Below are 18,576 nucleotides of genomic sequence, written 5' to 3'. Positions count from 1 at the left end.
AATTCACAATGTTTATGTTGTGCATTTTTCTTTCAGTCAACATAATTTTAATTTCATGATCAGAAAATGGGCTCAGGAGAAAGAACACACAGGAAGGGCTGTGTGAGGCTGGTCTGTGTGCATCCCCACGTTCCACTTTCCCAAGGGGGCAGATGTGATAGCTGGCTGGAAAATGAATCCCCTTGGAATCATTCTGGCATTGCTAGAAGGTGGAAGGTGCTTTCCGGGGAAGGGGTCCAAGTGCAGAGAGCATGAAGCGATGTCAGGAGACCCGGCCAGATGCTGCAGGGCTTTGGAGTTCATGAGGGCTGTGTTTTGTGATCCGGGGGGGCGACTGACATTGAGCAGAACTGTACTTGCCCCCGTTCCATCTTGCTGGTGTGCTCACGCTTTGGGTGGGGGTACTTCATAAAGTTACGTACTTGACCCCTAGTAGTGTAACTTACACTGAAGAGTTGGGGTGGCTAGGGGAGTTAGCTTGCTATAATGTCCACCAGTTCCCCTAAGTAACTCCTACTTCAGTCATAACTATCAATACAAGTAAATATAGTGTGGTGGTGGTGGAAGAAATTTAAAAAACATCTTTATTTTAATTGGTCTGAAATACAATCTAAGTGGTAACCTTGCTTAATATGCTTACTGGTAGTGAACACAATGCTTTCACTTATGCTTAGTATGCAAATAAGCTTCCAGATAAGGCTCCTCCTTCTTAAGTCTTGCTCTAGAAAAGGGCTGGACTGGCCACTGGAGATAATAACGTAAAAGAAAAAGTGCTTAGTGGTGGGTTTGGAATCAGGAAGTGCTCGGGTTGTCCGGCTTGTCTAACTGCATTCACTTCTAGCTGTGTATTGTCAAGTCAACCCCTCCCCATTCAAAGAGGAGAAGTGTCAACAGGCTGTGAATGACATTCAGTGGCAGCTGTGACCTGTTGCTACTAGCACAAGATAACTACCTTAAATAAAGCTGCTCATCTACTGGCAGCCTTGATGTAAGGGAAAAAAACAAAACAAACCATGGACTCTGGAACTATGTAACCTCGGGCAATGTTTCAAAACTTCCCAGAACCTATTTCTTCATCTGTAAAGTGGAACAACTAGTACATTCTTCCATTAGTAGCTGTGAGGGTTAAAATGATGGGTGTAAAGTCCTCAACCCAAAGTCGTGCACTAATACAAGTTATCTACATCTCAGGATTTCTGACCCTAAAACACCTGCTTTCCTGGTTGAAGTAACTTCAGGCAGGAAATGCCTTAGTTCCCAGGGATAGAGATTCTAAGTTCCATCTATGCGTTTGGACGTTCGAAGTTTTAAACTTGAAAAGTACATTTGGCTTAAAAGAATATAACTCGCACAGATGTACGTCGAGTAATGAGAAAACGGGAAACAATTTAAATGCCCTTAAAAGTAGGAAATTGATTTAATAAATCACTATAGCTACGTGATAGAATATTTTGCGACATTAAAATGATGCTTTTGAGAATATTTAGTGACAAGAAAAATGTTCATGATAAAATGTTAAGTAAAAGAAAGGCAATAAACAAAACATCGTAAAAGACCCCACTCTAGAAAAACAAGTAAAATACACAAATATATAGGCAAAAAAGCACCAAAAGCAAGCGCTTGCCGCTGAAAGTCGGGAGGCGTGAAAAGAAGTGGTCTCCTGTATTTTTGTGTTTTGAGTTTCCACCAATAATCTTGTATTGCCTTAAAATCCGAAAATGCCAGTAGGTCCTCGGGGCCTTGGGAGGAGAGGGGGCAAGGCGGACGCCGGCGAGACCCAGGGCAGACCCCAACACCCACTGGCGGCGCCCCGAAGCCACGCCCCACGGGGCCCGGGCGACGGGGCGGGGCGCGGAGCCCCAGTCTAGCCCAGGAAGGCGCGGGCGGTGCCGGACTCGCCACGCCAGGAGGCCGGGAACGCACCGTCGGGAGCGGCAGGCAAGCAAGGGTCCCCGGGCCGGCGGGAGTTGGGGCCGGCGGGCCGGCGGGCCGGCGGGCCGGCAGGGACCGGGCCAGGGCTGGGGCGGCGCTGGGGCGGAGCCCCGAACTTTCTCGGAGTGCGCGGCGGGCCGGAATGGGGGTCTGTTGCCCTCTCCTTCGGAATTTCGCTTTCACTTTGCGCCCTGGCGGGCGGACGGCGCCTATTTAGCCTTGGGAGCCCAGCCGGGCGATCGGGCCGGGGTCTGAGGGTGTCATGTGCCTCTCCGTCCCTCTTCCTGGCGCTAGCCTGTCGCAGGGCGCGTCCACCGTGCCAGCCCCAGGCTGACCAGTTGTGCGTGGGATAAAGGGTATCGTGGCCCTCAGATGGTGGGAGGGGGAGGGGGAGGGGAGGCGGCCCAGAGCCTGGCTCCGGCCTCAGCTTGGCCCTACGCGCCATGGTGCCAGCTTTGGTGTAGACAGTTGACTGAGTATTGGAGTGAGTGGGGGACGGGGTGGAAGCAGTGAGCAGCCCAAATCCTTGGCGTGTGGAAGCTGCCACCTCCGTTACCGTGACTTATGTATCCTCTGCCTACCCACTTTTAACCACTGTCTCCAGGCTGGGTTCAGAAATCTCCAGTGAAGTACTGTCTTCCTCGTGGCGTCTTTGGGTCAGAGTAAGAACCAAACAGGAAAATGGAAAGGGGAAAACCGTGGAGACCTGGGAAGGAGCCAGGGGACAGTGTGAGGGGAAGTAGAGGAAGGCTGCTGAGAGGCTTGGCCCTGATCTTGGGGGTTTCCATCCCCTCTCACCCCTCCCACCACTCCCACTGTGGCCTCTGTGTGGTATCTAGGGGTTGGGGTTTCCCTTGAGGAACCTGGGCATGAGATGGGGTCGGGGGTAGGCCTGGGAACCAGGGTCAGAGCCAGATGTCATGGAAGGTCCCTTGGGTGTCTAGTTCTCTGGGGCTCTGAAATATTCATCTCACTGGTCAGCTTTGGTTTCAAAGCTGGCGCCTTTGGCCTGGCCAGTGGTGGCAGGAGGAGCCAGGCACTTCCTTGGGGCTGCTCTGTCTGGGGCAAGGGGGCAGCCATAACTGCCTCGTCACTTGCCTGCTCTCCCTATCTCTCCAGCCATGAGGACCCAGAGACCCAGTTTATAACTAAGAAAGAAGCAGTGGGACCACACAGGGTCAAGGGCCCTGACTTCCTGTCTTCTTGTGCCATGACCTCAGGGCGTCACCTGAGGGCACGTCAGAGAGGTAATGACAGGGTACACCTTAAGTGTAGAGAGAACCTCATGTCATGAGCTGGGGTAATAGCCACCTGAGCTCAGCCTCCTCCCATGGGAACGGGGGCCTTGACTGGAAGAGCACCTCCAACCCCAAAACTTGTCATCCTGGGCCCTTCAGAAAGAACAGAAGCCCTAGGTAAGGGACACCCACTGCGCGTCCAGAGGGTCCCCCTGGAAGGGCCAGAGAGTGAAAGTTCGTACAGCTCTCTGGGAAGAGGTCCTCCTCTAAGAGTATGGTTAGCCCTAAGGTGGGCTTTCTGGATATTCGTTGAGAACACTGTAGAGGGGGTGGCCTTTTCAGACTCTTCCAACCCTAAGATTCTGGGGTTCTAGGCCAAAACCTGGGTCTTGTTTTAAAGTAGAAATGATGCCCAGAAGTCCATAGGTTACAGTGCCAGGTACCTAGAGGGTACTTAGTACACTGGTCAGGGGAGGAAGATAAGAATGAGTCCTTACCCTTGTATATAATGATTTGTACTTTTTCCTGTTACATAAAGGTGATGTTAGGAGATGGCAGCCTCCTGGTTCTGTGCTGGTTGGAGATGATCCCACTGTAGAGATTATTATAGCAGCCGTGTGGGGGTGGGGGCAGAGAAAGGACCCTTGCAGAGGATCCTGGTGTTGAGCTGGCTCTGAGTGAGGGGGCGTACCTGCTACTGAATGTGACTGCTCTGAGGAGCTGGGGGTAAGGATGGGTGTTTTATGGTATGAGGAGTTAGGACGTGAATCATTCTGAGGTCTACCTGTAAAACAAAGATGGCCTGGTCAGCAGCTCACAGGATATTAATTAGGTGTGCCCTAATACAAATGTTTCAGGCCTAAGAAAGTTTGAAATAACAAAGTCTAACAGGTTTGCTCACTGCAGGACTTCTCAGAGGCTTACTCTGCCCTTGTGCCTTGTGAATTTCAAAGAGGAGATTTGGATTGTTTTTCAGAATTATTTGTTTCTGAGCTCATCCATTAATATCTCCTGGGGCAGTGTTCTTTAGAGCAGTCTGGGAAATGCCTGGTTGGGTGGTTCTAGCTTTCCACTCTCTGGTTCCGGTAACTAATCCCTCTCCCTCTCCCTGATGTGCGCCAATTGAGGGGAAAAGGAGGTCAAGGGAAGTCATTTGCCCGGATTCCACAACTAGTTAGTGGCAGAGTTAGAACTTGAACTCAGATCTCTTGACTTCCCACCTCATACTCTTTCTTTTCTACAGTGTGCTACTGTTTCTTTGTAGGCTCTAGGGGTGAGTGAGACCCAGGATATGCCAGCTGTGGGGGTCCAGGGGGCAATATGGGGGCAATTTGAGAGGAGAGGGAGCTGTGGCCTCTCCCACACCCAGGTCATGCCCTGTGCCTCCGCCTCTGCAGATGTCCTCCAGACCAGCTGCACATCCTTGGGGACCCCAGCGGAGATTCTTTAGGAAGTCAATCATTCTGCCCTGGAGCCGTCTGCTCTGGTCTGTTATGTTGTTTATTCAGAAGCAGAGACTTTGAGAGTCGGAATGACTTTGATCTTCTGGTTCAGTGTACTCATTTTATGGGTGAGAAAACGGCCCAGAGATGTTAAGTGCCCCACCTTGTCTCACACAGGGAGTTAGGACCAGAGCCAGGACGAGAACTCAGCTCCCTGCCTCCAAACCCAGGGCTCTAGCAAGGACCAACTTTGTACAAGGCAAAAGGAGTTGGTATCGGTGACAAGGGCCTATACTACCTCAGTCTGCCCCAGGTGCTGGCCTTTTCACACAGGCAACTGATGGGGGGGCCTCAGGGGTTTCTGCTCCAGGCAGGAGTAAAAGCAAAGGCACTTTAAAGTCAGACATCAGATCTAGGTTCAAACCTATCTCTGCTTTCACATGCTGTGGGACCTTGGATCAAGTTTTCTTTGAATTTCGGTTTTCTCATGTTTAGTGTGAGGATAAGGATTTGCACCTCATAGGGCCCTTGTGAGGAGCAGACATCCTCGGTACCTGGCACTAAGTACACAGTACTTGCTGCCGGTTCTCTTCCTTCCCTGCCTACCATTTGTTTCCCTTCTCCACTGTGGGTTGTTAATTATCTGTCTTCCTCTCCCCCTCCTCATCTTGAAGTTCAACTGAAAAGGCAGGAGAAGATGAAACACAAAGAAGGAGGTGGATGGGGCTGTGCTTCTGAAGCTGCTTCCAGCCTCGGTTAATGCCCTTTTCTTATCTGCACTCCCCGGCTGTTCTGGCTTGGCTGGGGTCTCTGAGATCACTTGCACTGATGACATAGTTCTACCTACCAGAGAAGGGTGTGGGGGTGGGGTGGGGCTGTGGGTGCCCGGGTCCTCCCATGCCTTCTAGGGCGGCTTCCCCTTCCTGGGAGACTGGAGCCACCCTCTCAGTTTCTGATTGGAGAGAGGCTGCCCTGGTTAGAGACAGGGGCTGGGAGGGAAGTCATGGGTTGGCAGACTTATCTGTTTCTGAGCAGAAGGGCACGGAGAACTGGGGGGATGGGGGGCTTGTTCTGGCTCTGCCTTAGTGGTGTGTTCCTGGCATCTGTTACTGAGTTCTCAGAAGGCGGGCAGGGCTGGGAATGGAAGCTCTAAACCCATGACCAAGAGGGCTTGTCGTGGGCTGGGCAGGAACTTTCTTGGCTCTGGGGTTTCCTGGTCTGTCAAATGACCAGATGATTTCTTAAGTCCATTCCAACTCTGACGTTTCAGTTTTTAGATCCTCTCGGCGTCATGCTGTTAACCCCAGGGGCCCAGCGGACAGAAGGATAAGTTGATTCTGGGACCCTTGGTCTGTGTGCATCAGGCCTGGTGGCATGCCCAGACACTCCTGGGTGGATCTGTTTGCTCCTCTGCCCTCCTGGCTATGTGCTGGGTTTGGAGGGTGAAGTGTTTTCTTGGAAGGGAGGGGAGAGCTGGGGGAGTTGGGGTAGCTAAAGGAAAAGGGAGGGAAGGAAGCTGTCGCAAGAGACCTGGTCAGCGGGCCAGGGGCTGCGCTGCTGTGCCTGTTGGGTGGGGTTTCCTGAGATGCGCACTCTGAGTGATTCTTTCCATTCTGCTCCGGGCACCGGTTCCTGGCAGGGAGGAGGGCAGGCTGCCTGGATCAGTCAGCTGCTCTTTTCTGCCCCTCCCTCCAACACACTCTCGTGCGCGCGCGCGCGCACACACACACACACACACACACACACTGCCCCCCCCCCCCCTTGCTGTAACCCTAGTAGCTCTGGCCTCTTCTCTGCAGATTCCAGAGCCTTAACCCTTCAGATACCCCCCAGGGAGCCTGAACCTGGGTCCCAGCTGGCCAGGAGCATGCTGGCCTGGCCACACTGGGATGGCATCAGGGGAAGGAGTTGCCTTCCCTGAGGCTGCATCTGAAAACCCTGATAGCGAGCAAGTCTTGTGTTTGAGCCCACCCACTTCTGTACTGTATTTATTTATTTAGTGGGGGGAGGTGATTAGATTTATTTATTAACTTTTTTTAATGGAGGTACTGGGGATTGAACTGAGGACCTTGTGCATGCTAAGCACGTACTCTGCCACTTGAGCTATCCCTCCCCCTGAGCTCACCAACTTCTTATGGCTGGGTCTAGGGGCGTGTAAGAGAAAGGAGAGGTTCTGATTCCTTCCTGATGGGCCATGAGATTGGGGCCACGGGAATGGGGAGCAAGCTTAGATCTGTAACTTGGCAAGGATGGGGTGGGGTCTGAATGTCATAACAGGAATCGTGAGGCAGAATGTTCTAATGATTCAGTACCTGAAAGTGGAACAGCCTTGCTTCCCGTTGCTGGAGTGTGTTCAGTAGAAGTTGAATGCCTACTGTGTTTTAGGAAAATTTAGGCTTCTGCTGGGGGACCTTAAAGGTCCTTTCTAGCCTCTGAAGATCGTGAGCCTCTCCAGTAGCTACCAACGGAACCCAGATGACCTGATTCCTGGTTTCCAGTCTCTGGATATCAGTCACCCTTACTCTGTCTCTGTATCTTCTCCCACCTCCTTCCCCTCCTTCTCTTTGGACTTTGCATTCTTCTGAGCTCCCACCTTTAGTCACAGTTATGAAAGTAAACGTTGACCACTTCCGCCTTTCCCTATTACCCAGTCAGTTGCCAGCCCCAAACCTCACCCCTAGCTGAGGCCTCAATGACGTGGAAGTGGCCAGGGCCCCATGTAGGTGGGACAGCAGCCAGAGAGCAGGCCCAGAAGCTGCCCATCTGGCCCTGCTTGAAGGTGAGTGTGATGGAGCTCAGCCACTACCCCGACTGGCCTGAACACTCTCTCCCTTTCCTGCCCACAGGGCTCTAAACCAGAGAGCTGGGATGTAGACCCAGGGCCCCATTTCATGGCCAGGGACAGGTCACTCTGCCTCCCCCTGCTCTGTGGCTGGCTGGCTGGTAAAGTGAGAGGTCGGCTTGCCTTAGATGAGCCAGTTTCCTTTGAGCTCTGACATTTAAGAATCTCCATCTCTGACAGCCCTCTTCCCCTCCTGGTGGTTGCATGGGGTTTGGAAACTGGGAGGATGTTGGAAGGGGCTGAATGGTTCAGTGTCCACTTGCTGTGTGAGCCTTCCTTGGTTGTTAGATGGTCTGGGATGGGCAGCTATGAGAAGTGATGAGAAGTTTGGATAGACAGGGCACCCGAGCGAGGATGAGAGCAGATGGGTTAAGAGTTCTGGAGTCAGTCTTAGAGCTGAGTCTTGACTTCATCACACCCTAGCTAAGTAACCTTGGGCAGGTAACTTAATTTTTCTAAGCCTCTATTTCTTTATTTGTAAGTAAAGGGCTAATAACATATCTGCCCTTTTGGGCTATTATAAGGATTTAATGAAATAACTAAAGATGGGGCTCAGGTGCCGTTGTAAGTGCTCTAAGTGTATTTTCTCATTTAATTTTTACAACTCTGTGGAGGGTACTATTATAGTACCCATTTTCTAGGTGGAGAAATTCAGACATAATGAGGTAAAGTGGCTATTGCTGGTCTCTGGTCATTGCTGGGCTGGTGGCTGAAGCCCCAGTGAACTGGAATGTGAGCTGCTGTGTTCCCTGTGGACAGGTCTACTGGTAAATTCCTGCACAACCAGAAGAGTCCCAGGGAGGTGGGAGGGAGAGCAGAGGGCATTCTCGTGAGTCAGTGGCTGGCTGTGCCGGACCGGAACCCGAGTCCTAGTGGCCTATCCTAGGCTGGGCTTGTGCTCCCTAATTCACCCTTTGGTTTGGGGAGGGACCTGTCTGCCTGGCCTGGCTTAGAGGAAGGAAGGTGGTGGTGGGGCAGCCAGCTGTCTGGGCAAAGGGCAGGCCCTGGGGAACTGGGTTCCTCAGATAAGTCCCAGGACCACTGTCTGTTAGAGCTGGAAATGAGCTTGGAGATCATCCGGTCCACTCACCTCATTTCACAGAGGTGCGCCCTGAGGAGCCGACAGGACCAGGTCATGGTGACATCATTGTCTGGTGGCCCAGTTGGGGCCTTTCCTGCCAGTGTCTTGTGGGCCGTGTTTAGCCTGTTCACCTGTGTACCGCCACCCAGATGGTGGACGTCCGCTGGGCCCAGGGCTGAGATGACTGTAATAATGAAAGATGATCCTACTCCAAAGGTGGCCTGCCCTACTGCTTCCCGCAGACAAGACGCTGTTCTCTTGGTGGAGTTAAAGGGGCTGTTTGGAGGGGAGTAGAAGGGAGTAGAGAGGAGTCTCTTGCCTCAGAGCCCAGTTTCTTTTCCTTCCTTTTTAAAAAAAAGTCTATTAAGGAGATTCATATATTGTAACTGCTTATGAATATTATGTCCTACCCCAACATAAGACCAAAATATTTTCAAAAACAGTATCTCTGTGGCTTAAACTCTCACCATTTAGGAGTGAGACCTTCACCACCGCCTGCTTCTCACACTGGTTTGTTGTGTCACACCCTCATTGTCAGGAAGGCCTTTCTTATTTCTGATCTGCACATTCTGGCTCTTCTGGCTCATTCACTCGGGGAAGCTGAAGAATAGCTTTCCTCAAAATAACTCCTTTAGAGACCTGGCCTGCTATTTGATCTCTGCTCCCCGCCCCTCCCTGCTGCCTTCCCCTCTGTGTTATCTCAGTTGAGAGAGAGAAGAGTTAATAATCCTTTATCTGCTCCCTAAACTGTGCAGGGTGCCCTAAAAAGAGCCGGTTCTCCCTTCTTTCTGGCAGAGCCTCTGGGGATGTCTGTTGACCTGGATCTGGGGGGCTTCCTCCCTGTGGGGTCCTGAAGGTCTGCCCTTGAGAGATGCTCTTGGGGGCCCTGTCAAGGGGCCTAGACTGTGTCAGGGCTCATCTGTACCAGAGACCTTGGGCCCTTCCAGGGCCCTCCTCCTTAGTTCTTCCCAAGCCTACATCTCTGCCACCTCAGAGGAGAACACCAACCCTGGGGGCAGGCGGGCAGGAATCCCAGAGATACCAAGGACCCTGGCTTTCACAACATGTGTCTTTCCCTCCCAGGGGGCTTTGGGGCTCTGCACACACTATCTACTTCCTGGCAAGACCACGAAGAGAGTGGTGGCAGCCACAGGCTGTCACATGCCTGGCTAGTCTCGGTTGTTATTTGAAGGAACCAGAAAGTCCTGTCTCGGGCCTGCTTTTTTGTGCAGCCTCCCAGCCCCCGGAGCCAGCCCGGTGCACCCACTCGCCTAGGCCTCTCAGGCAGCCCCTGACTCAGCCTGCCACGGTCCACAGCCTGGCAGCTCCGGCCCTGGGGTGAGTTTGTTGTCTTCCACTTGGGGCCCTGGCTCCTCCCCAGCTCTGCCTTTCAGGCTTTGAGCTCCTGCCAGCTGCTGTGGGGGCTGGGCTCTTACTGGATCCCAGCTGGCCCTGTGACTCACTGATGGCTTTGCTGAGACCATGGAGCTTCTTCTCTGGTCACTGGAAGACTCTTAAGCGAGCACGGGGGAGTTCCCAGGCCCCCTACTCTCACACCACTGATGCCCAGTGACTGCTCTTGGCTCCTGCACTAAATCCCGTCTCCTGTGGCAGGAAGCTGCACAGTAAGGAGGGCCGTGGACAGAAAGCTGGTGTGAGGGCAGAGGGGCAGGTGCTGAGCTGGTGGGGTGGGCAGTGCTGTGGGGACGGGGACAGTGGCCTGTGGGCCAGGAATGATACACTGTGATGGGGGAGAAAGTATGAGTGTCCCTTTCCACGGAGACAGGCTGGACTTGGGCTGAGCGAGCTGAGCCTGGGCACTCACAACTAACTTTTCTCATCTTCCATTTCAGGTCCCAGCAGCTGGGGTCTCCCCTCAGCCCTTGAGCGGCCATGTCCCACCCCAGTGCCCCACCTCCATATGAGGACCGCAACCCACTGTACCCTGGCCCTCCGCCCCCGGCGGGCTATGGGCAGCCATCTGTCCTGCCCGGCGGGTACCCTGCTTACCCACAGCCTGGCTATGGTCACCCTGCTGGCTACCCACAGCCTATGCCCCCCATCCACCCGATGCCCATGAACTACGGTGAGTTTCTGAAGGGCAGCTGGGGGGTGGGGGTGGGAGGAGGCAACACTTGAGCATATGAGGCCACTTCCTTTCCTTCCTTTTTAATTTCCTTTATCTTATTTTTCATCTTCTCTTTACATCTCTCCTTCTGTTCCCCCTTCTTTGTTACCTCCCTGCTTTTTCCTTCAGCTCCTAGCTGGGGGGCTAGGTCTTCCAGAGGGGGACCATCTGCCAACCCCTTTATTTAGCAAGGACACTGAGTCTGTAAGACACCTACCAGAACTTACACATCAGATGAGAAAGTGGCTGGGTGAAGTAATTAGTTACTTCAGAGCCGTTACCTGAGGAGGCCGTTCATTTCTGTTTCCTAACCAGGCAGTTCCCACACCACCCACCCACTTCTCTTCCTTAGGAACTGCTTTAGGAACCTGAAGCAGTTTTTTTTTTCCTTTAAATATTCTTGGTGCTGACAAATCCTCTTCCTTTAAGGTAACATCTGATTTTTGCAAACATCCAGAAGTCATCTGGATGTTTAATAAACGTCATGGCAGGTAAATTTGGTCAGAAATGAGGTAAGATTAGGATGCAGTGAGACTTTTCCTCTGCGGCTCACATGCGGATTTCGAAAGCAGTTCCCAAGGAGGTATTCGAGGGCTGTTTTTGAGCCCCTGCAACATCCCTGGAATCCTGGAGTGCGGCCAGCTCTCATCTGGCCTTGTGTGTTCTGGTGTGAATGTTAGCATATCAGTCACATTTACAGCCGTGCCTCGTCCTGTGCACGTACACCCCAATGTATCTGTTTTCCCTGAGTCCTGATGTTTGCCTGATGTAGATCACGGTCCGCATACCCCATTCTCCACCCTCCACATGCATGCGCTGTGTTTCTACCTTCCCTTTCTTCCCTCCATCTCTGAGTCCGTGCTCTGACCCTGCCAGCTCCTCTGCCCCGTGCCTGCCTGGCTTCCTTATGAGATCATGACCCCTCGACGGCAGGGACCACGGGTGTTCGCCCCCCTCAGTAAATGCATACTGAGGGAGTGCTTACACCTAAACCCCCTTGGGCCAGGGGCGTGTGACTCCCTCCCTGTGGTGGCCAGACAGACTCTCGTCACTCAGAGGGCATCTAGAGGACCTGGCTGGGGCAATGAGGTCCTGAGTTGTAATACATGTCTTTTGGTTGGAGATTCCTGAGACTTTGAGATAGTGTCATGGAGGCTTGGGGATTGAGGCCATGTGTCCCAGGTTCCCTGTTGTTCATGTATGATCTGTTCCCAGGCGCAGGCCAGGGCTATGATGGGGAGAGAGCAGTGAGTGACAACTTCGGGTCTGGAGATTGGGATGACAGGAAAGTCCGCCATGCCTTCATCCGAAAGGTGAGATGTGCGCTGGAAGGCAACCTGGGCCTGGGGCTGTGGGAATTGGGGGGACTTGAGCTGCTCCCCTCTGGGTCCTCTCTAGTCCTGCACCCTCCTCAAAGGGGGCCCTGGCTCCTCTAACCTATGTTCACTCACCTTTTTCTCCTTTCTTCCTTGACCTTATTTTGGGGGGCAGATTCAATCTGGGAAAATCTGGGCAGGCTTTGCCCAAGTGTTCTGCTCTCTGCACACCTCTTTCTCCTGTTAGACTGTAGCAACGCGAAGCCAGAACTGATGGTGCCCATTTGCAGCCCCTGCCCCCACATCACATGTCTGCACAGCACCTGCTCAGGGTAGACAGATACCTGACCTCGGCAGGCTGAACCTCTGCAGGTGCGGAGGCCATACCTGGTGGTGCCGCGAGGCAGGAGCAGTGAGTTATCAGTGAGGCCAGATGTTGGACAGCGAGCAGGAGATGTCAGGGAGCAGCGGGGGGTGGGGGCAGCCCTGCTGGTGTGTACAGTATCTCAGCTGGACTTCTCACTGGGGGTGGCCTCTCTGCCAGGCTGCAGCTGGGGTGGGCTCTCAAGTGGGAAGGAAGTAAGAGTAGATCCTTCAAATTAAAAAGGAGCCCCCTCCCTACCTCTGAAAGATGGGGAAGGGGGAAGGTGCAGGGTCTTTTGGGTTCCTTGATCTCGGGAGCTGGATGCTTCCTGGGGAGAGGCCAGGAGTAGAGGGTGGTGACCTGTGCTGTCCCTGGCCGTCTGTGTTCCAGGTTTACACCATCATCTCCATCCAGCTGCTCATCACGGTGGCCATCATTGCTATCTTCACCTTTGTGTGAGTCTCTAGGCCTCTCTGCCCCAGCTCTGGGCTCCTGGGCTTGGGGCTCTGGGTCACCTGCTGGGAGCATGGCTTGGGGTGGGCCCTTGACTTAGATGGACTGGAAGAGGAGTTTAGATGTGGGCGATTAAAGATGGGGCAGCAGGCTGCCTGGTGGGACTTGGCAGGGAGGTAGACAAGCCGTGGTATGACCCCTCTCTCATCCTTCCCTGCTCCACAGGAAGCCGGTCGGCCAGTTCGTGAGGGCAAACCTGGCTGTCTACTACGCATCCTAGTGAGTCTGTGCTCCTCCCTGCTCGGGGGCCAGGAGAGGAGGGGCGGCAGTTGGCCAGCTTTTCAGGGCAGGGATCAAAATACTTGTGGAGAGGGGTGCTCCCAGTTGCCAGTTGTGCTGGGAAGTCTGAGTGTGTGCCACCAAGTGTAAGTAGCAGTGTCACAGAACTTCTGAGAGCAGGGGCTGGGGAACTGGTGGCAACATGAATACTGTGAAACAGTCCCACGTTCTGGCAGCCTCTCTGCTGGCCTCCTGTGTGGCCTCCTCCCTGGCCAAACCCTTGTTACAGAGGTTCTCAGAGCCCCTGGCTGGGGTGATCTTGTCCTGCTGGGTAGCCCCTCAGACTTCTAGACAGCTCCCTGGGCCTCCAGCCTGCCAGTCTGGTGAGTGCTGCCAGGCTGGGCTGGGGCCGAGGGGCAGAGTGGACCTGGAGACTACTTCCCTGTCTCTTTCTCCACAGTGCTGTCTTCCTGGTCACCTACCTGACCCTCGCCTGCTGCCAGGGACCCAGGTGAGTCCCAGAGACTTAGACATGGGAAGGGATGGCAAGAGGGGGGCTAAGTATTTTGCAAAGAAAGGGGATTCTTTATAGCAGCTGAATGGAGACTCACCAGTGGTGATGATGATGATGGCTACTATTCAGGTGTGTACAGAGGACCCTGCGTGTGTGGGATCTATTTAGCTATCTAGCTGTTATTCTTACAGCCCTACAAAATATGTAGCATTTTAATCACTTAACAAATAGGAAGAACCCAAGGCTCGGAGAGGCCAAGGAACTTTCTCATAGTCACACAGGTAGTAGTCTAAGAGCTGCAAATGAATCCAGGTCTTTGTGGCTCCACAGCCCAAGCCTGTCCTCTTGCCCCATGTTGTCCCTTAAGTGGAACACCTGAGCAGGTACCAAAGGCTGTGCCAGCCTCCCCTCCCCCAAGTCAAGGCCTAATCCTCTAGGTGCACAAGCCAAGAACTTCCTCTTCTAAAGGAGCCTCTGATACCTGGCCGGCCCCACGTCACTTAATCATTGTTTCTTTCCCTTCAGACGCCGTTTCCCGTGGAACATCATCCTGCTGGCCCTCTTTGTGAGTCTAGAAGGGTCGAGGGAGGATGTGGAGATGATGAGGGAGGGCTGGGCGCAGGGAAGGGAGGGGACATCATGATGGAAGATGTCCCTGACTCTCCCTGACCTTACCCTGACCCCTGCCCTTGGTCTCCTTGTGGCTGCCTCATACCCCAGCTCTGGTGGTCCACCATGGCCATGCCTCCAGGGCCCCGCCTCTCTTAAGTGTCTCACCCTTGTCTCTGTCCTTCCCTCAGACTCTTGCCATGGGCTTCATGACTGGCACCATTTCCAGGTACGTTCAGGGACAAATCACCACACAGGGGTGTGTTTTCTAGGGGTGTGGGGCATCCCTGGGCTGGCAGCCACCTGTATGGGTAGATTCTGGGCAGGATACTTTTAGAAGTGGTGATTCTGAAGTCCTTTATATTTGGTTTATGCCTCTGGCCTCTCAACTCCTTCTTCCCCGCAGTGTGTATAACACTAAAGCTGTCATCATTGCAATGATCATCACTGCTGTGGTGTCCATTTCAGTCACGATCTTCTGCTTCCAGACCAAGGTGAGGGCACAGAGGGCCCTTCCCTGGCTGCCTCATCCTCTTTTATTATAGACAGACCTGGGCTTCCAGGCTTGGCACTTGAGCAGGCCTGGGAAGGATTTCCCTTAGAGACTCTAACCCCTTTCCCGTCATATCTGCACCTACAGAACTGCTTCCTGTGTCTTTCCTTAGAATGTCATGGTCACTCTCATGCTCCCTACCCATCAAGGAGGCAGCACTGGGACTTTCTGGAGGAGGAGGCAGGGGCTGTCTGGCTGGGCTGCTACTTGGGTCAGCTGGGTTGACATGTGCCTTCCTCTCCCTTCCTGGCAGGTGGACTTCACCTCGTGCACAGGCCTCTTCTGTGTCCTGGGAATTGTGATGATGGTGACTGGGATTGTCACGGCCATTGTGCTGTCCTTCAAATATGTGAGTGCCCCAGGAGAGCTGGGGTCAGCGAACCTGGTGCTCAGGGCAGACTTTCTGTGTAATGTGGTAGAGCCGGCCCCACAGGCCTCTGGGCAGTTTCTGGCTTCCAGAACTTCTCGACTGGCTAGCAAAGGTATCCAAGCTGAAGAGCCATCCTTTGGGTTAGAGTCTCTTTGGAGACATCGGGCCCTGGGAACCATAGCACCTGAGGCCTTGGACAGAATCATGAGATTCCTAAGAGAAGTGGTGGGTTAGATCTGTCTGACAGCTGAGACCAGGTTCTAGGAGGCAGGCTGGCAGAGGAACCCAGAGGACCGAGAAGATGGGCTTGGGTGGAAGGGACCTTAGGGATCACTGTGTCCAACTCCTCTTTTATTCCAGTCAGCAGGGAGAGCATGAGGCCCCTAGACTGAGGGAAGCTTCATGATGGGGAGGCGAGAACAGCGCTGAAGGGGAAACACGTGAACGGGAGGGCCGCCTGCCCACTTCACTGTGGGCTGGCCCTGCCCTTCTTTGGACAGGCACTTGGAAGGCTGTTGAGCAGGGCTGCCCTGGGGGTATTCCCTGACTCTGATATTCGTCAGGGTGGTTGGAGGGCTTCCCCCCAGCCCTCTTCTTTAATCTGTCCCTCTGGGGCTGGGTTACAGGAACATGATCTATGGAATGTTGGCCATAACTAGGGGAAAGGTGATGGGGCTTTTCAACCAGCATGCACATGGGTCTGCCCCTCCCAGAGCTAGAATTCAGCCACTTTTTCTTCCAGAAGAATAGTGGACACCTCTGTACCTTGATTAACTCTGCAGAGTGGTTTGGCTAAGATTCTGTGATTGGTTTTATGTAGCCATTAGAGGATGGCCTGTGTTTTCTCTGCCAAATATGTTACCATTCTTAATTTCTGCCACCATCTGGAAGGCAGAAGTATTCCTTTCATGTAGCCAGCTTCCTAGATCTTCCCGCTTGGCCAGAAGATGGTCCCAAGGCCCTGACTCCGCCCAAGCTTTGCTAAGATTTCTAACGCCATCCCTGTTTCCTCTGCACAGATTTACTGGCTGCACATGGTCTACGCTGCTCTGGGGGCCATTTGCTTCACCTTGGTGAGTAAGGTCCCACCCTCTTTAGGAAGGGGAGCTGAGGGGATGGAGGGGAGGAACTGGGCGGCTGGTGAATTTAGGCCACAGTGCCCTTCCTTTTTCCTACTCTCCATGGGTTCCACCGATTTCCTGGGCATTGCCACCATCTCTTGTTTACACCGCCGGCTATGAGAACACTCAGTGGGCCAGATATGGAGACAGTGTGTCTGTCTCTCTTTCTAGACTGTGAACTGCTTGAGGGCAGAGACCATATGTTCTACTGTTCATTAATGTGTTCCCTAAGCACACCTCACGGCACAGAGGCTCCCAGGATAGGTCTGCTGACCGCTGAGCCCCTGGGTCCTCATGTGTAGCTTCCCTGTCCTTGCAGTTCCTGGCTTACGACACACAGCTGGTCCTGGGGAACCGGAAGCACACCATCAGCCCGGAGGACTACATCACGGGTGCGCTGCAGATCTACACAGACATCGTCTACATCTTCACCTTTGTGCTGCAGCTCCTGGGGGATCGCAATTAAGGAGCAACTCCTATGTGCCCCACCCCAGGCTTTCCCTTCCCTAGAGGGCTGGGCCTTGTGACCTGGGTCTGGGCCTCAGACCCCTTTCTTTCCCCTCAAGTAACATGCCCATTTTCCTTCTGTCTGGGGATGGGTGGCCCCTCTCTGGCTGTGGTTGTGTAGGTACCAGCTGGGGATGGAGGAACTAGGGACTAACTCTTTCCCTTAGTGGACTTGACAGGGACCTAGACGAAAGATGTGCCTTCTCCCTGCATCTACTAGGGGCACCAAATTCTTCTTAACAGCTGGGGTTGGAGTAGGGAGGATGAAAAGAGCCTAGTCTGGAACTAAAAGGGAATATGAGAGGTAGAAGCGACTTCATGGTCATGAGGTTTCCCCTCCCACTTCTGCTACAGGCTTCTGGACTAGGTAGCTGGAGCTGTTTCCTCCCTGAGCCCCCAACAAAGCCACAGAGCTTTGCCCCAGCCTCCTGGACTCATAGGCCATTATCCTGTACCCCTTTGGCAACTCTTGGCACCTTCCAGCTCAGGAAGGTAGAAGGGGTTTGTGCTTGTGGGTCTTCCCTGCTTCAGCCCCTACTTTTGATAGCATATATACACTGATTTGCCGGGTTAGGGATGGGGAGGAAGACAGTGAGCAAAGTCAAGCGCAGAGGCCAATACAGAGCAGCATCTACCCGCGGCTTCCTCCTGGCTTATGGTGGCAGAGAGAGCAGGCCCATTTGTAGCCGTATGGTCCCCATTCTCCAAAGCTGCCTGGGCCTCCCTGGTGCTTCTGAGATTTCTGGTTAGAGGGACATCTTGCTTCCTTTGGTCAGGCTGCTCAGAGCAGAAAGTGAGGGACAAAGTTCAGGAGATGGGGTGGCATGTAGGATCACCACTTTGTGGCAGCATGGCCAGGAAGTAACCAGGGTGAAGAGAGACTGGGGTGTGGGCAGGGACAATGCCTTGGGGTCCCTCACCCTGTCTGGGAGATAATGGAAGCCTGCTGTGGTGCCCGTGGTTCTTCCCTTCTGCTGACTTGGAGAGGGCCCTGAGAGAGAGAGACTGTCCCTCTTAGTTTGTTAACTCATACTTGGGGGATTAAAGACTCAGGCCCCATCTCTCCAGCCAACTACTGCTTTCTTTGTGACACCAAGTGCCTCAAGCTGGAATGGGGAAGGGAGAACAAGGGTCACTCTATGGGGTGGGGTGGAAACCAAATCAGCCCAAGGGTATAATTAGGACTTCTCTATTAAGTACTTGGTCCTAAATATATCCCACAAAAGGACATAACTAGAAATGTAATAAAGTTTTATGTTTAGAAGGTAAAACCTTGTTTGGCTCTGGTTTTTTTCATTTTAAGGTGTCAGCTCTGGGAGAATCAATCTGGCTCTGCCCAAAGCATCCACATCCACCTTTTCATTCTGGCTTGGAATCTTCTACCTTTTCTATGATAACCAAATACACTTTGTCCCCATACTTCCCGGTGATCGTTCAACCCTGCAAGACGAGGTCTGGCAGGGGCTGCTCAGAGCCATAGCACGTGACCTTTTCTGAATCATGGACCCTTTACAAAAGTGCATGAGAGCTATGAACTCTCTTCCCCGCAAAGCTGTATGTGTACACACGATTTCACATATGGGGGAGTGGAGGTGGGGGTGGACCATTATGTTCAGGTTCAGAACTCCTGCCTTGGAAACCACTAGTCTAATCCCTCTTACAAACAAGGAAACAGGCACAGAGAGGTTGAGTCATTTGGACTCAGCCAAAAGGAGCAGTGCTTTTTTTTAACTCCACACCCTGAACGCCCTCTTTGATTCTCTTTATTACTTGTCTAAGGCTGAGTGGGACCCCACCCTCCTGGCCAGCAGCTCTGAGGGCTTGGTC

The 18,576-nt window shown here is 53.1% G+C and overlaps 1 protein-coding gene across 3 annotated transcripts; it reads left to right on the top strand.

The window, feature by feature from the left end:
- Nucleotides 1-1,816: 1,816 nt before the first annotated feature.
- On the top strand, nt 1,817-18,020 carry TMBIM1 (transmembrane BAX inhibitor motif containing 1). 3 transcript variants are annotated; one of them, XM_064485172.1, is made up of 13 exons: nt 1,868-1,938; nt 9,619-9,873; nt 10,389-10,621; nt 11,879-11,976; nt 12,734-12,798; nt 13,022-13,075; nt 13,536-13,586; nt 14,115-14,154; nt 14,390-14,427; nt 14,605-14,692; nt 15,005-15,100; nt 16,141-16,194; nt 16,562-18,020. In XM_064485172.1, exons 3-13 carry the CDS (start codon nt 10,429-10,431, stop codon nt 16,706-16,708), a joined length of 924 nt encoding a protein of 307 aa, XP_064341242.1. In that variant the 5' UTR covers nt 1,868-1,938; nt 9,619-9,873; nt 10,389-10,428; the 3' UTR covers nt 16,709-18,020. The 3 variants fall into 3 exon arrangements, with proteins under 3 accessions (XP_031308020.1, XP_064341242.1, XP_010986619.1); XM_031452160.2 differs by lacking the exon at nt 9,619-9,873 and having other exon boundaries at nt 1,817-1,938; XM_010988317.3 differs by lacking the exons at nt 1,868-1,938; nt 9,619-9,873 and adding an exon at nt 9,952-10,160.
- Nucleotides 18,021-18,576: the final 556 nt, after the last annotated feature.

This window comes from Camelus dromedarius, chromosome 4 (assembly GCF_036321535.1).
Source record: "Camelus dromedarius isolate mCamDro1 chromosome 4, mCamDro1.pat, whole genome shotgun sequence".
Lineage (NCBI taxonomy): Eukaryota > Metazoa > Chordata > Mammalia > Artiodactyla > Camelidae > Camelus > Camelus dromedarius.
The sequence above is the reverse complement of the archived record's forward strand: the minus strand, read 5'-3'. Positions and strand labels throughout refer to the sequence as shown.

Bases quoted from the DNA above. Each gene is read 5' to 3' on its own strand.
- TMBIM1 (XM_031452160.2), top strand. From the start codon at position 10,429: ATGTCCCACCCCAGTGCCCCACCTCCATATGAGGACCGCAACCCACTG. The intron at 10,622-11,878 runs GTGAGTTTCTGA...ATCTGTTCCCAG, and splicing joins CCCGATGCCCATGAACTACG to GCGCAGGCCAGGGCTATGAT. The intron at 13,587-14,114 runs GTGAGTCCCAGA...CTTTCCCTTCAG, and splicing joins GCCTGCTGCCAGGGACCCAG to ACGCCGTTTCCCGTGGAACA.